This window comes from Nelusetta ayraudi, unplaced genomic scaffold (genome assembly GCF_046127955.1).
Source record: "Nelusetta ayraudi isolate G7.1 ecotype Tasmania unplaced genomic scaffold, CSIRO-AGI_Nayr_v1 ptg000042l, whole genome shotgun sequence".
Classification (NCBI taxonomy): Eukaryota; Metazoa; Chordata; class Actinopteri; order Tetraodontiformes; family Monacanthidae; genus Nelusetta; species Nelusetta ayraudi.
Window position 1 is genome coordinate 10,941,526 of NW_027466092.1, and position 15,667 is coordinate 10,957,192.

Here is a 15,667-nt window from a genome sequence, read left to right on the forward strand (position 1 = left end):
GGAGAAGCAGTGAGCAGCAGACATCACCCACTCGCTGTTGATGAGGGAACCACCGCAAACGTGGCCGCCAAATCTCTGGAGGCTAGCCTGCCAAGGCCAACTTCCAGCGGGCGCGTCTTCACCTCCAACTATCCTGGTGTTCAGAGGAGTGATGCCGCACACTGCAAAGAAAAGTCTTGCCTTGAGTGGATCTCGAAGCATGCGTCCACTTAAGCGTAACACCGTATTCTAGAGTGAGCAAAAACAATGACTTTGGAAGATGCAGTGGTCATCGGGCTACTAACATTCGGCGCTGGATGCAGTGGAGGGCAAAGACGGGGCCGCCGTAGGCTCGCTTGTCGTTGTACTGCTGCTTGTTGGACTTGGGATATCAGGCTCTGGCAGACCAGGGCAAGTGTGGCTGCTGTCAGCGTCGGGCCCACTGGAGGTGAAGCGCACAAAGCCCGGCTTGTCAGAGATGATGTGAGAGTCGATCCAGGACTGGTAACTGGACAGTCTGGCGTAGACTCCGGGAAGACCGGGCCGGGCACAGCCATAACCAAAACTGACGACCCCAGACTGGATCCAGATGTTGCCCTGCTTGCTGACCATTGGGCCTCCAGAGTCACCCTGAGGAGTTGCACAGCAGACGTCAGGACATTTCCCAACCCCTCAAAGTGGCTCATCAACCAGTGACAAAAGGAAATGAATGGTGGCCCAACCTGGCATGAGTCTTTGCCGCCTGCCAATAGGCCGGCACAGATCATGTTGCCTGTGATTGTACCCACTCCATTCAGACAGTTACACTGTCTGTTTCCCAGCACTGGAACCTCCACCTCTTGCAAAGTCTCGGGGAAGGGCAACGACACTGGGGGCGGGGGGGGCAAGAAGAGAATTCAAACGCCCACGTCATGTCTGCAGACGGCACACACACACACACACACACACACACACACACACACACACACACACACACACAATGCAAACCAGAGTATTGGTTGGCAGCGGGCACACGCACCTCCCTCGTCCACTGCGCCCCAGCCAGTCACCCAGCTGTCACTGCCGTTGTTGAACACACTGTCACTGGCGGCCAGGCACACAGGTCTGATGTAGTCTGTGAATGTGACTGGCGAGGAGAGCCTGAGCAGGGCCATGTCGTTGTCGTTGGTGTTGCTGTCGTAGTCTGGATGCAGAATGATAGTGGAGACGCTTCTGGACACTTCGTTTGGATTTGAGCCTTGCAGGTTGTCACGACCCAGGGAAATCTGCCATCCAGATGTAGCTGGACTGAAGCAAAGATGACACCAAGGTTGGCTTTCAGGAACTGACAGTGGTCCCTCATGTCAAATCAACGCGTCAGAATAACTTCCCGCTCGTCATACCACAAGTGCTCACCTGGAGAAGCAGTGAGCAGCAGACATCACCCACTCGCTGTTGATGAGGGAACCACCGCAAACGTGGCCGCCAAATCTCTGGAGGCTAGCCTGCCAAGGCCAACTTCCAGCGGGCGCGTCTTCACCTCCAACTATCCTGGTGTTCAGAGGAGTGATGCCGCACACTGCAAAGAAAAGTCTTGCCTTGAGTGGATCTCGAAGCATGCGTCCACTTAAGCGTAACACCGTATTCTAGAGTGAGCAAAAACAATGACTTTGGAAGATGCAGTGGTCATCGGGCTACTAACATTCGGCGCTGGATGCAGTGGAGGGCAAAGACGGGGCCGCCGTAGGCTCGCTTGTCGTTGTACTGCTGCTTGTTGGACTTGGGATATCTGGCTCTGGCAGACCAGGGCAAGTGTGGCTGCTGTCAGCGTCGGGCCCACTGGAGGTGAAGCGCACAAAGCCCGGCTTGTCAGAGATGATGTGAGAGTCGATCCAGGACTGGTAACTGGACAGTCTGGCGTAGACTCCGGGAAGACCGGGCCGGGCACAGCCATAACCGAAACTGACGACCCCAGACTGGATCCAGATGTTGCCCTGCTTGCTGACCATTGGGCCTCCAGAGTCACCCTGAGGAGTTGCACAGCAGACTTCAGGACATTTCCCAACTCCTCAAAGTGGCTCATCAACCAGTGACAAAAGGAAATGAATGGTGGCCCAACCTGGCATGAGTCTTTGCCGCCTGCCAATAGGCCGGCACAGATCATGTTGCCTGTGATTGTACCCACTCCATTCAGACAGTTACACTGTCTGTTTCCCAGCACTGGAACCTCCACCTCTTGCAGAGTCTCGGGGAAGGGCAACGACACTGGGGGGGGGGGGGGCAAGAAGAGAATTCAAACGCCCACATCATGTCTGCAGACAGCACACACACCACACCACACACACACAATCCAAACCAGAGTATTGGTTGGCAGCGGGCACACGCACCTCCCTCGTCCACTGCGCCCCAGCCAGTCACCCAGCTGTCAGTGCCGTTGTTGAACACACTGTCACTGGCGGCCAGGCACACAGGTCTGATGTAGTCTGTGAATGTGACTGGCGAGGAGAGCCTGAGCAGGGCCATGTCGTTGTCGTTGGTGTTGCTGTCGTAGTCTGGATGCAGAATGATAGTGGAGACGCTTCTGGACACTTCGTTTGGATTTGAGCCCTGCAGGTTGTCACGACCCAGGGAAATCTGCCATCCAGATGTAGCTGGACTGAAGCAAAGATGACACCAAGGTTGGCTTTCAGGAACTGACAGTGGTCCCTCATGTCAAATCAACGCGTCAGAATAACTTCCCGCTCGTCATACCACAAGTGCTCACCTGGAGAAGCAGTGAGCAGCAGACATCACCCACTCGCTGTTGATGAGGGAACCACCGCAAACGTGGCCGCCAAATCTCTGGAGGCTAGCCTGCCAAGGCCAACTTCCAGCGGGCGCGTCTTCACCTCCAACTATCCTGGTGTTCAGAGGAGTGATGCCGCACACTGCAAAGAAACATGGAATCTTCAGTGTCCATTTACGAATGCGCTTTTATTGCAAATGTTATATTTTTTTTTGTCTCTTTTGTTCCGATCAGCTCTTAAAAAAAAATGACTTAATTTCCATTTGTAAGTTAAATTTTTTTAAAATTCTGATATATCGTGATTGTTCCTCTTACCGTCAAGCTGACCATTTGATCCTGAAAAATATTGCAAAATATGAAAAATGCTCACCAAAACAACATTCCAATATAGACATGAACATCATAGATAGATAGATAGATAGATAGATAGATAGATTAAGCAGTCCCTTTTGTCAATGCATTGCAATTTTTCAGGTTGCACATGTTTTTTTTCTTATCAACAATTTTTTTGTATATGGGTATCCTTCAATCACATTTATCTCAACACTCTGTGTGTTATGTTTTTTTTTATTTACTAATTTAAATAAAAATACTTACATCTCTCAATTTAATTTGTAGTTATATGCAGTATATACACTATATCATTCAAAATTATTCCCTTTCAAACTCATTATACACAACATCTCAAATGACAGACCTTTTATTGTCTTAATTTTAAGTGTACAAAAACATTTAGATTGCTGGAACCCTCTAAAATTGCTGTCAAATTTAGAATTCATAAAAAAAATCTAAGTTAATCATTTCTCATGTAACTCACCCTTAAAAAATAAGCATGTCAACGTCAAAGTGTAGATCCACTTCCTCACAGCCATTGTGTGACTGACTGTTCACAACTTTCTTCCACACCTTATATTCTCACTTTGACCAGTCACTCATCGCGAGGAGTGTCTTCTAGGCTCAGGAGTTTCAGGAGTTTCCTTGTTTCAGACTATGGTTTTGTTCTTGGAATGTTTTTTTGTCTTCATCATTTAAAAAAAAGTATGAAAGCCAAGACAACAGAATGCAGTCACTTCACATTCTTACAGTTTTGTGTCTGTGTCTGTGTTGATGTGTGTGTGTGTGTGTGTTCGGGGGGGGGGGGGGGGGGGCGCTGTAACCTCTTCACTGTTGTGCATGAAACAATTGTATATTTCAGCACCTTGTCTGACTCCCTGAAAAGAGGGGTATATTTAGGCACAAACTACCTCCTGGTTATGCCACTGCTGTCTTGCAGATAAGTGGCAATCTTTGCGACACAAGATTGCACAAAGAAATGTCTGCTTTATTCATGTTGTCAATAGGTTTTTGTAAAGAGATACAGCTTTCCAGTTTGAAATCATATTCATACAAATGTTATTAAAAGAAAAAAAAAAACTTTTTAAGTTTGGTTAAATTGAAAAAAAAAAAAATCATATGTCTATGATGTCTACAAAAGAATTTACCCAAATCATACATGTTCTATGGCATGCAACTGACGCAGAAAAAACACAGAAGAAAGAAGAGTACACACGCATGCATGTCATTTAAGTGACAGAGCAAAATACCTCATCCATCATTTCTGGCTTTGGATGACAGACGGAAGAAAGACCTTTTCAAAAGCACTTATGTAATGTCTGAAAAGAAGACAATAAGATGTGAGCTTTTTGATTAATAGTTTTTTATTTTTATAATGCACACACGCACACCTTTCCTGCTGCAGCATGTTGTGCAGTTTGTACTTTTGTATTTTTCTTTTTGTACTCACAGTGTTTGCACAACAGAAAATATAGTCGTTCTGGTCTGAAATAAAGTTTTATTTTATATGATGGGTCCGATGTTTTTTTTGTTTGTTTTCATTTTACTTTAACACCTTGGACCCTTCTGGAGTTTTTCTCCAGCTTTTTAGAAATATTAGGCAACACAATGCGAATGGGTCAAGGCAAAGTCCTCTCATGGCAAATAAGAAAGTTCACCCTACAGAAGTCTAGACTTCAATGTAGATGTATCTATTAGTTTTTATTACTTGGGGAAAGAAAAACATTAAAAGCATTGCTCAGCCATCCATTATTCAGTTTATAAACACCTGACTGTCTAAATTGGGCTGCTTACCAACTTCCTGTAACAATACCCTGGTCATACAACGATTAGAAAAGCTAGTAATAGTTAATCTTACTATGTTGGTCATCGTTTCTTTTACTTTTACTCTTTTCCTGAATGGATTAAAACAGGGCTAGGAATTACTTTGTGTATATCATCAATTTTAATCTACAGTACATTGATATTAGCTTTAGAAACACATTCATTTCTGAACAAAAGTGAAAAGATAAAATGAACACGAGAGATGTGCGGGCAACTTTCTATTGAAATTACCTTTTCCTGTATTCAACTGTGAAATAATGTTGCAAGAACAGCTATTTAGTAATGCATTTACTTTGACTCAACCCAAAGACTATTGTTGCATGTATACATTAGGTTACACCACAAATTTAAATATAATATATATGACTTTTTATTGGCATCTATTGGATTGATGTTGAAAGTTATTGAGGTCCATGACCATTAAACATTTAGCATGAGCTTTGCAGTATACGTTCAGTTCCTCTGCCGAGGGCATTAGCAAGATAAGCCGAAGAAGTTAAAGAAGAAAATGCAAGAGTAACACTTGAGACAAAGGTAATGTAACATTTTTTTCTGTCAGTTTCCACTGTCAAGCTTTTGTCTGTACACATTGTAAGTCAGCTCCTTTGAGAGATTCTGACAAAAGCTGTTGAAACATTTTCTTTGAAAGATTGTCAGTGACGCCGGCTGACAGCAAAAGGCAGAGTTTTGCGAAAATATTTCATGTTTGTGTTTGAGTGAGTTCTTACATTGTATTTGTACTTTTTAAAGTTTAAATACTTCATAATTTCTCAATCAAAATAAAATTGTAGTTCCACTTCTGTTACTATAGATAGTGGAAGAATACTTTGGTAATAAGCTGATGTTTTGCCAAGTTTGATATTGTTTTGTGTTTCCCCCCCTGTTTTCTGATATTCTCAATCTACTTTAAAAAAAAAAACAACAACAAAAAACCACGGTGACTTACTTGCGTAATGTTTCTACTATTAACCCTATAATCTTAAGTAAAATCTGTGATCGTGGGAAACACTTATTTTCTCGGTTTTGTACTGATCTGTTGAGACCTGTTCTGAGGAGAAGCCTCAAGACAGCGAGGTTTGGTTTAAACTACAAGCTGGCAGTATGCAGCTGAAAGCAATTCTTTTCTTGCCAGAACACTTGCCTAAAACTCTGGACATTTATTCTATAAGGATGGATATGACCATTGCCATTATTCTTTTCTTGGTTGTTTGGTTCTGTGTGTGTGTGTGTGTGTGTGTGTTGCAAAACAAAATATAATTTGAAGAGGTTTGTAGTGGAGTACAGTTGTATAGCTTTTCGTTTGCTAATGGTTATGATGATGTGATGTGTGATGCAAGGTGATATTACACGAACAAGAATGGACATTTTGATTAGGGTGCAGAGATTTTAGTACGACGTCTCAAATGGAGTGGACATACGAAAGAAATTTTGTAGTGCATGACGTAGAGATATATATAACTTTCACATTGCGACGGATGGGTGTCCTGCTTCAGGTTAACTTTAGCCTAAAAAAAAACTTAAAAAAAACCTGCAGACTGAGATTTAGTAAAAACCCCAGCAGTTTCTGTCTCTTTGAAGAGTTTCACTTTATTTTTTTACCCTGCAGGTCAGAATAAAACAATTCTGGAAGGTTTGATATGTCTTGTAGGGACGGTTCCCCCTCCTGACTTAAGAAAAGACTATCAGCAACAGCCAGAGACACCTGCAGTAGGAGGAGCAGAAGGCGGACCTAGCAAGGCGGACAGCCGTGTGCTGCAGATTCCCCTCACTACTGCAGAACGTCACAATGGACCAGAACCAACCAAACTCATAAACAGTCGTTCTCACTCTGACAAACAGTTCCATAATTAGTTCCTTGACTGTTTTGCACGCGTTTCGTTGATGTTTAAGTTTTAGCTTAGCTCCATGCCGCTGAGCACACACACACACACACACACACACACACACACACACACACACACACACACACACACACACACACACACACACACACACACACACTTTTAATTGCGTCGTCTTCATTCAATTTCACTCTGCTTGTTCCCGGTTCATGATTTACAGTAACTTCCTTCGTGTATCTGGCCCCACCTGCTGGCCACATTAGTCTGTCATATTACGTAATTGCATGGCACCGTGTGTTGCCATTTCCTCTCACCGCTGTGTTTGTCTGCTTACTACTGTACTATAATCCACAAGGGGCAATATCAAATGTTCCATAATTGTAATCAGAAACATAAACACACAACACACTTTAAAGTAATGAAATTGTGAATGTTGTCTCTTTTATTTTAAAGTAGTCCTGTGTAAAAAAAAAAAAAAAAAAGAAAAAAAAAAAAGAAAATGCTGTGGGACAAAATCTGGTAGATCTAGTGCAGCCTAACTTTAGAAAATAAAAAACTGCTGAATTTTGCAAGTGACCATTCTTTTTTATCCAGTCTTCTCCTTCATTCCATCAATCGCCTTCCTTCGTTTCAGGTTGGTGTAGAGCAAGGCGAAGTTGATGATGTATGTTGACACACAGACCATGCAGAAATCTCCCAGAACAAAAGCCAGAATTGATGCGAGGTAGACAGAGCCGGCCACTGACACCCATGAGGAAAACACCAAAAAGGCTGCAGCTTTATTAGACAGGGACAATCCTGCAGTGGAGGGAAACACATGAAACAAATGGTTATGACTATGTGTTATATATTATCTCTCCCATATACTATATGGGAGAGATAAAATGCCATTACATTCCACCCAAGGGGGAATCTGTTGTCCAAGGCAAAACACACCAACAATTACAATGTATTTTAACTGAGACACGGTGCTGCCCTGTAATTTACAGGAGAATGGCGCACTCACCAAGGCCCATCTGAAGAGAGTAAAATATGAGGCCGAGCACACTGTTGGGCTGGTTCAGAGTGCTATCTTTTGCTGCAAAGTATTGGACCAGGCCAAAACCTCGTCCCCATCTGGCCCAGAAATAAGAGGAAACGTTTAATCGGATCAACGGCATGTGGCAAACTGGATCAATGCTTCCTAACACGTGCAAACATAAGCATGCATGTAAACAAAGACTGGACAAATATCACGTTGTGCAAACAGCAGTGACACACGTGGCATGTGGCAGAGATTGGTGCCTGGAAGGCACCTCCAACTGTAGGGACCCAAGTAGTAAAGATTCAGAGCTCACTTGAAGCTGAGGTCTTGTCGTAAACTAAAGCCAGCGAGAGGTTATTCGGATGAATACAATTTATACAATAAGAAAAATAGGTAAACATACCTGGAGGTGAAGACCTTGGAGCAGCTCACGGACTCTCCCAGGTCGCACATCGCCCTGTAATCTGGGTCGCTCTCTCGGGACAGCTCGACGTGCAGAGCATAAACAGACAGGGCGAGGCCGAACACGCAGAGGAAAACGCGCACCTTTCTCTCCCAATTCGGTAACGACATGACGGTTGATATTTAACAATCAAAACAAACAAACAATAGGGTAAAGTTGGGCACAAAAGTCCACGGCTGCTCCTGCCTCGCCGCTGTCTTTACCTTCACTCGCAGGGACGTGCTAAAAAACAGATTGTGACTTTTGATTGGTCGGGTAGGTTTCGGTCGCTGCTCCTGATTGGGCAACCTATGTCCAGCTGTTGGAGCAGTCAGAAGTATGTGGGGTTTGCTGTGGATTTCGCTCCTGTTGGAGCTGCTACCAAGTGGTCGCGTCATGCTATTACAACTGTAAAGGACAATTTGAGTGTGAATGTATGTTTTGTACCCCCCGCTCCCCCACTCCCGCCCATTACTTTCCGATATTGCGTCACAGCAGCTTAGAAAATGATCACATTTGCAACTAATAATAATAAGCACGACAAATGTACTCATATACTCAAAAGCAAAACACGTTTATCACAATTAGATTATTGCAGCAGTTGTATGATTAGGCACATTGTCAATAATTGCACACTCTCATCAGTAGTCAATAAAATTAAACTATAGATGGTTGATTTTTTTTTCTTCAAAAAAGAAAAACCTTTGGAAAGTAATTAATTACAGAAGGCTACTAAAATGTTCCATATGGCTCGTAAATTCAATCCAGGACATATACAAAATGAAAGTGTAAGTAATGTAACACTGCGGTCCTATTGAGAGAGAGAAAAAAATGAAAACGGCGTCATCGTCACCCTAGGCGGCCAAGAAGTGTGGAAAAAAAGCACAGGGACTTTAGTGTCTTCCTAATGACCCGCCTCTTAGCACCATCTATGCTGCTATTGGACAATAGCTCAGTCGTCTGCTCGCTTGATTGGTCCGCTACACGCCACTCAAATCCGATGCGGAACTACACGAGGAAGCGGCAGACAAAAACAAGGAATAGTCGCATTACTACGAGATTATAAACGGAATTAGCGATGGTGTGATTTCATTTCGGGGTACATGTCCTGCTCACTGAACTGAAAACGGCCCCATGTTCCGCCCCGGTTGCTCGTGTAAACACAAGGCATGGCTTAACGGCTGACGTTCCTAGAGAGCCTGAGGTTCAGGTATCCAGCCTACGCCCCTGCGTCAAAAGTGGGTAAGGCGGCTGCTTCTTTACAATCTTACAGCGCGATGCCCTTATCGTTTTCCAAAACCCGAGGCCGTCAAAGGTTCCACCTTGAGGATTTTTTGCCGTTGTATATTTACAGGTTTTAGATGTACAGGTTTTGACCGTTTGACTGGCGCGGTTGTGCCGTAAATGCCGTTGAGCAGCGTGTTGACCCCCCCGTTTACTTCACTGTCTTCACTGGTTTCACTTCTGTACACGACTCTCAAAGTAAAGCCGCCTCTGCTTAGTCAACACCGGGAATATTGTCAATTGTTTTCTTTGCGAAGTCAATACGGTGAATGTGTCAAATTGTTTTCTTTACTTTGATGTGGGTGTCTCTGAAGTTGTGGCAGGGGGGCTGGGGCAAGAAGGGCTAAACTTGTACTTTCGCGTTGCTTGAGCTTGGCTAACGAGTTTTCACAGCATTGATGGTTAACCGAAAGCCTGACTAATGATTAATAAATGATAAAAGTAAACGCTGTGACAGTCAACATTTGACCAGTGTGAATTCCACGCACAGCAAATTCTTTTCTCCTTTGGTAACATAACATTTAGACTTAACCGAACTGGATATTTTAGAAAACAAAAAACAAATACATTAACACAAATTCCTCTCTATGTATAATACCACTAGATATCAAAATACTCTAGATGCAGAATACTCACTGTCATGGAAGTTAAATTCTAAGCAATTGTCCAAAGGCGATGCTACATATATAACTTAAAATAACAGTTTACAATTACAACATGTGCAGGGTTGCATTTGAGAATCTGCCAACAGTAAACCTAACATTTGGTCATTTTTTTAAATTCTGTGCAGGAAAAATGTCAACGAAAGAAGCTGGAGAAATGAAGAACAGTCAACCTGTGGCCATGTCACATGACAGAGGTGCTGCTGACAAAGGCAGAGCAAACCAGAACCACCCTGGTGCTCAGGAGACGGAATGCAACGCTGACACCAGCACAGTTGCAAAGAACCTGGCTATTCTGAAGGCACACTCTATGGATGTGAAATTTGATGTGGGAGAGGAGTATGACATAATAGAGACAATCGGCACAGGAGCCTACGGTGTTGTTTCATCTGCGCGGAGGCGGGACAACGGTAGGGCTTGTTTGACGCGATAAGAACACTTTTGAAAAACTCAACTACAAAATCTGTTTCATCTCCCACTTTCCTTTACCTTTCACAGGCCAGCAGGTGGCGATAAAGAAGATCTCCAACGCCTTTGAAGTGGTCACTAATGCCAAACGCACACTGAGAGAGCTGAAAATCCTCAAGCACTTCAAGCATGACAACATCATTGCCATTAAAGACATCCTGCAGCCTAAACTTCCTCACTCTGCCTTCAAGTCTGTGTACGTACTTTCCTTTTCCCTGTGTACCCTTTGCTGTTAGAATAGTGCAGTTTCCCCATCCTGTCATTATCTTTAAACCTCACACTGTAAATGTGTAGGGCTGAGCTCATAAAAATCAAATTCAGTTCCTTTTTTTAAGGATTGAACACGATGACATACCCGTTTCTCTCACCTATTAAACTTGTCTTGTGCGCAGGTACGTCGTGCTTGACCTCATGGAGAGCGACTTGCACCAGATCATACACTCTGCGCAGGTGCTCACCTCAGAGCACACGCGCTACTTCCTGTACCAGCTCCTCCGTGGCCTTAAATACGTGCACTCTGCCAACGTCATCCACCGTGACCTCAAACCCTCCAACCTTTTGGTGAATGAGAACTGCGAGCTCAAAATCGGTGACTTCGGCATGGCCAGGGGTCTGAGTTCACACCCTGAGGAGTCTCATTCCTTTATGACCGAGTACGTGGCGACCCGATGGTACCGTGCTCCAGAGCTCCTGCTGTCTCTGAATCACTACACCCTGGCCATCGACTTGTGGTCTGTGGGCTGCATCTTTGCAGAGATGTTGGGCCGCAAGCAGCTTTTTCCTGGGAAGCACTACGTTCACCAGCTCCAGCTCATTTTGGCCGTGTTAGGAACTCCCCCCGAGGTCCTGATTGGTGCTATTCGGGCTGACCGAGTACGCTCCTACGTGCAGAGTCTTCCATCGCGTTCCGCTGTGCCTCTGGCTAAACTCTATCCGAATGCCGAAGCGGAGGCTTTAGACCTGCTGGCGGCCATGCTGCGCTTTGACCCCCGCGAGAGAATCGGCGTGACTCAAGCGCTGGAGCACCCGTACCTGTCCAAGTACCACGACCCCGACGACGAGCCAACCTGCGTGCCAGCGTTTGACTTTGAATTTGACAAGCTGCCGACGAGCAAGGAGCAAATTAAGGAGGCGATTCTGATGGAGATCCAGGACTTCCATCAAAACAAGCAGGCCACCCGTCAAAGGCTGCAGTTCAGGCCCCTGCCGAGGGAGAACGGCAGAGTGGCGGCACAAAACAGCAACCGGTGCGCCGCCCAGTCCTCCGCTGCCAACATGAGCGAGTCGCCAATGGTTGCAATGGCACAACACGCACAAGCAGCACAGGTGAAACCCCAGCAGCCACGAGACCACGCACCAGCAGAAATGAACCACGCGTTTGCCAACCGGATGCCAAGCTTCAATAAGCCCGTGTCCCTGCTGGAAGTCGTGCCGCCTCACGTCAACCATAATTTGCCGCTACTTTCCAAAAACGAGAGCGCCCCGGTTGACGTGGACATGCCCAGCGCCAACTCGGACAGCGGTCAGCCAGAGACCATAGACTTGACCACTCCAGTGTCGAGTCACGACACTCCGTCGGTAGCAATGAGGGACAGCGAGGTGCAGGGGCAGCTGACCGGCAGTCAGGCTGCCATGACTCAAACCACCCAGAGCCAGGCCGTGACCCAGGCCGCAGCCCCCGCTCCTACGGCGCCAGCGCAGACCTTGACGCCGCTGGCCGCCACAGTGCCTTCTCTCTCTTTGTCTGTGGCACAGGCCCAGTCGCTGTCCAAGTCTCTCTCACAGTCACTGTCCAAAAGCGTCAAGCCTCCGCAAGGTGCGGCAGAGGGAACCAGGAAAGAAGGGGCGATCTCTGAGGACACCAAGGCCGCCCTCAAAGCGGCTTTGATGAAGTCGGCCCTGAGAAACAAAAGCAAAGGTGTCGGTGAGTTCACTCCTTCCGCCGCCCTCTTGAATGTGTGACCTTCTCGTTCCTCGCTGCGCTGTCTGAACGCGATCCATTTGTTCCAGATGGAGTTGCCGCTGCCCTCGGCATCGACGCCGGCGCAGGAGGGGGTGCGTCGTCCTCTTCCTCCTCCTCCTCCCTGTCCAACGTCTCGGAGCCTCGCCGGGCCATCACCGCTCAGGAGCGGCAACGAGAGAGGGAGGAAAAAAGGAGGAAGAGGCAGGAGCGTGCGAAAGAGCGAGAGAGAAAGCTGAAGGAGAAGGAGAGGCGGGAGGGGAGGCAGGGGGACTCGCTGGGGGGCGTCCTGCTGAGCGACAACGACAAGAGCCTTCTGCAGCGGTGGACCATGATGGTGGACAGATGCAACGACAAAGCCCAGCCTCCTCATCACAACGAGGGGCCGAAGGCCCCGGACTGCAGCGTGAACCCCCACCAGTGTGCGCCTGTTGGCAGCAGCGCACCAGGAGCGCTGAGCAGCAAGACGGACAAGGAGGCGAGGAGTGTTCAGTCTCATCAGCAGGCCGTAGCGGCCCACCATGGCCTCTTCCAGCCCACCAGCACCCAGCAGCCTCCGCTGCTCTTCTCCATGGGCCAGAGGAAGCCTCCCGCAGACATGGTGGTGGCCGTGGGCGGAGGCGTGGACGTTATGAACGTTGCCGGCGGCTTCGTCAAAAACGGCGCGCCGCTCAAAGCTCCCGGCGAGACCAACGGACAAGGCGGCTTCGGTGCTTTGGGCAACTGGAGCGGCAGGCAGCAGGTGGAGGCGAGGCTGCAGCAGCAGCAGCAGCAGCAGCCACAGAGCAGGAAGCTGCAGCCTCCCACAGCGGCCTTCCTGCAGCCCCAGGCTGACCCCCAGGCCCAGCCCCAGCCTCAGCAGCTTGTTCCCCTGGAGAATTTTCTGGTCAAACCTCCCGCTATAACCGCCAGAGAGAAAAATGGGAGCGTGGACCCTGGAGGCCCAAATAATCCCAACGCTCAGTCTGATCCTTCAGCGGCAAACTGCGACTCGGTGGAGAAGCTGTGCTCCACCGTTGGAGAGAAATCCAGACCTCAGACCGCGAACCCTCTGTGTGAGGTGTTAGGGGTGCCGTCGCAGCCTCATCACAGCTTGGCGTTCACTGACACAGGGCAGCAGGGCCCCTCCAACGCCCCTGACATCCACACAGTCACACTGCAGCTGTCGAAATCCCAGGTTTGTGGCTTCGAGGCTTCACTGTTAGTGTCGCCGTTGCTGAGGCTACACGTCATCACAGCATTTTTAGTTTAATTGCATGCACTAAAACGGTTCACAAGTCACAACCTCTGCCTACCTTGGGTCTGATCTCAAGAATATTAAAGTCACTGACACAACATCTGCTCCTTTTTTCCTCCCCTGCCAGGTTGAGGACGTCTTACCCCCCGTGTTTTCCGTCACTCCTAAAGGCAGCGGCGCAGGCTACGGTGTCGGCTTCGACCTGGACGATCTTCTCAACCAATCCCTCACAGACCTGCAACACTGTGATCGGGACAGGTGGGCTTCAAAAACGGCATAAATAAACCTTCCGCCTCATACCCATTTTCAAACCTTTATTTTTTTGCACTGCACCTGAGTAGAGAAGCTTCACGTGCTGTTATTCTAAAACTCCGTCCAGGAAACAGCACAGCGCTCCTAGAGGGCCTTCTGCCTGAATGTGTCACCAACACAGGGAGAGCGAGGGGAAGTATCAGGTGTCTTTGTGACATCACCTAGGGCTGACTTCCACAGCAGTGCTCACACACTTCCGGAAACGTGGCACAAGTATTTTTGTCTTTTGTTTTTTCAGGACGTGACAAATGAGAAACTGCAGGACTAATGTCATTTCTGGTTAATGGGTTTGATGCACAGATTGTCATGAGGAAGCACTGGCAGGGGAATTTTGCATCATATGGGAGATAGCTCAACAAGTTGGCATTTTTGGGCGACTCCTGAATGTGCCGGTCACAACTTGCGGCCCATAAGAGCATTTTGGAGTTGTTGGATTGCGTATTTGATGAGTTTTGACTGAACCTGCGCTGAGCAGCGCCCACCTAACGATCCATTTAATTTCTTTTACTGTTTAAAAATGACAAAGAACATGCCACCCTGTATAAATTGATTGAAAAAGAAAACAAACAGTCCATTGTATTGCTGCTACTATTTATTTCGCTCATCAGTTGCCAAAACGTATCTTTAACAGAACATTTAGTCTGCAATGTAAAAAAACAAAAAAACAAAAATGAAACATCGCACAAATCCAAGGTTACATTCAGACATTAACATTACACATATGTTATATAAAAATTCCATTGACACAATATTCAGAACATTTACAAATCAGAAAAAGTAATAAAAGTCAGGTGTTGTGCATGGTTTCCACTAGGATTGCTGTGTCATCATGATGATGGTTTTTTTTTTTGCCTCCTTAAACATATATTTCACTGCCCAGCTTGTGCCGCAGAGCCAGTTACTTTAGATTTTGGGTGAACCAGAAGAAACTTTATATAGTAATCTTGAAGAAGTTTTTTTTGTACAGATCTTGTGTTCTGTCATGTCTTATATTGCAGCGTGACGAGAAAGAGACTGACAATTTTCTCCAACTTTTCTATTTCACCAGTTACGACTTCGCCCCTCTCTCGGCGTCCCTCCTATCAGATTGGAATGAGGTTCACCGCATGACTCCAGCAGATTTGGAATCACTGCAGCAGGAGTTGCAGCTCGGCTCTCCCATGATCCTCTCCGATTCCATTCCGTCTGACGCCTGATTTATAACTTTAATGATTTTTTTTAAATTAGTTTTTACACAAAGCTTGGACTTTTGTTTCTAGAATGAAAATCTGAAAAGTTGTGAAATTAAATTAAGTACTAGATTTTTTAAGGGCTTTACATCAAAAGCAATCTTTTTGACCAGTATGACATGCTCTACTTTCTTTATAATAAAGAACACTGACATCAGATGTCCCCGACTCTGAGCAAACTACCAGAAAAGGTGGATTTCAATCCATGTTTACTGGTTGAAACTTTACTTTAATTGTTTCAAAGACTTTAAGTGAAATAGCAGGTATGTAGGCGCTCAGCATCACATATGTAACGTTTGTTAAATCAA

At 46.3% G+C, this 15,667-nt stretch overlaps 3 protein-coding genes across 4 annotated transcripts; 1 reads left to right on the plus strand and 2 right to left on the minus strand.

The window, feature by feature from the left end:
* Window positions 1–279: 279 nt before the first annotated feature.
* On the minus strand, window positions 280–4,237 carry LOC142894307 (transmembrane protease serine 9-like). The gene is made up of 9 exons (XM_076035571.1): window positions 4,225–4,237; window positions 2,723–2,885; window positions 2,346–2,614; window positions 2,078–2,223; window positions 1,661–1,985; window positions 1,375–1,537; window positions 998–1,266; window positions 702–847; window positions 280–609 (listed from the first exon to the last, which is right to left on the minus strand). The coding sequence occupies exons 1-9, from the start codon at window positions 4,235–4,237 to the stop codon at window positions 280–282; spliced, it is 1,824 nt and encodes a 607-aa protein (XP_075891686.1).
* A 2,923-nt stretch (window positions 4,238–7,160) lies between these two features.
* vkorc1 (vitamin K epoxide reductase complex, subunit 1) lies at window positions 7,161–8,457 on the minus strand. The gene is made up of 3 exons (XM_076034364.1): window positions 8,169–8,457; window positions 7,748–7,857; window positions 7,161–7,539 (listed from the first exon to the last, which is right to left on the minus strand). The coding sequence occupies exons 1-3, from the start codon at window positions 8,336–8,338 to the stop codon at window positions 7,328–7,330; spliced, it is 492 nt and encodes a 163-aa protein (XP_075890479.1). The 5' UTR covers window positions 8,339–8,457; the 3' UTR covers window positions 7,161–7,327.
* A 731-nt stretch (window positions 8,458–9,188) lies between these two features.
* On the plus strand, window positions 9,189–15,516 carry mapk7 (mitogen-activated protein kinase 7). 2 transcript variants are annotated; one of them, XM_076034361.1, is made up of 7 exons: window positions 9,189–9,449; window positions 10,282–10,563; window positions 10,652–10,817; window positions 11,014–12,545; window positions 12,632–13,758; window positions 13,946–14,076; window positions 15,179–15,516. In XM_076034361.1, the coding sequence occupies exons 2-7, from the start codon at window positions 10,287–10,289 to the stop codon at window positions 15,324–15,326; spliced, it is 3,381 nt and encodes a 1,126-aa protein (XP_075890476.1). In that variant the 5' UTR covers window positions 9,189–9,449; window positions 10,282–10,286; the 3' UTR covers window positions 15,327–15,516. The 2 variants fall into 2 exon arrangements, with proteins under 2 accessions (XP_075890476.1, XP_075890477.1); XM_076034362.1 differs by having other exon boundaries at window positions 9,189–9,445.
* The last annotated feature ends 151 nt before the right edge of the window (window positions 15,517–15,667 follow it).

Bases quoted from the DNA above. Each gene is read 5' to 3' on its own strand.
- vkorc1 (XM_076034364.1), bottom strand. From the start codon at position 8,338: ATGTCGTTACCGAATTGGGAGAGAAAGGTGCGCGTTTTCCTCTGCGTG. The intron at 7,858-8,168 runs GTATGTTTACCT...TTTCTGGGCCAG, and splicing joins TCCAAGGTCTTCACCTCCAG to ATGGGGACGAGGTTTTGGCC. The intron at 7,540-7,747 runs GTGAGTGCGCCA...CCTCCACTGCAG, and splicing joins CTCTCTTCAGATGGGCCTTG to GATTGTCCCTGTCTAATAAA.
- LOC142894307 (XM_076035571.1), bottom strand. The intron at 1,986-2,077 runs GTTGGGCCACCA...GCAACTCCTCAG, and splicing joins GCGGCAAAGACTCATGCCAG to GGTGACTCTGGAGGCCCAAT. The intron at 1,538-1,660 runs GTTAGTAGCCCG...TTTTCTTTGCAG, and splicing joins CACTGCATCCAGCGCCGAAT to TGTGCGGCATCACTCCTCTG.
- mapk7 (XM_076034361.1), top strand. From the start codon at position 10,287: ATGTCAACGAAAGAAGCTGGAGAAATGAAGAACAGTCAACCTGTGGCC. The intron at 10,818-11,013 runs GTACGTACTTTC...TCTTGTGCGCAG, and splicing joins CACTCTGCCTTCAAGTCTGT to GTACGTCGTGCTTGACCTCA. The intron at 13,759-13,945 runs GTTTGTGGCTTC...CTCCCCTGCCAG, and splicing joins TGCAGCTGTCGAAATCCCAG to GTTGAGGACGTCTTACCCCC.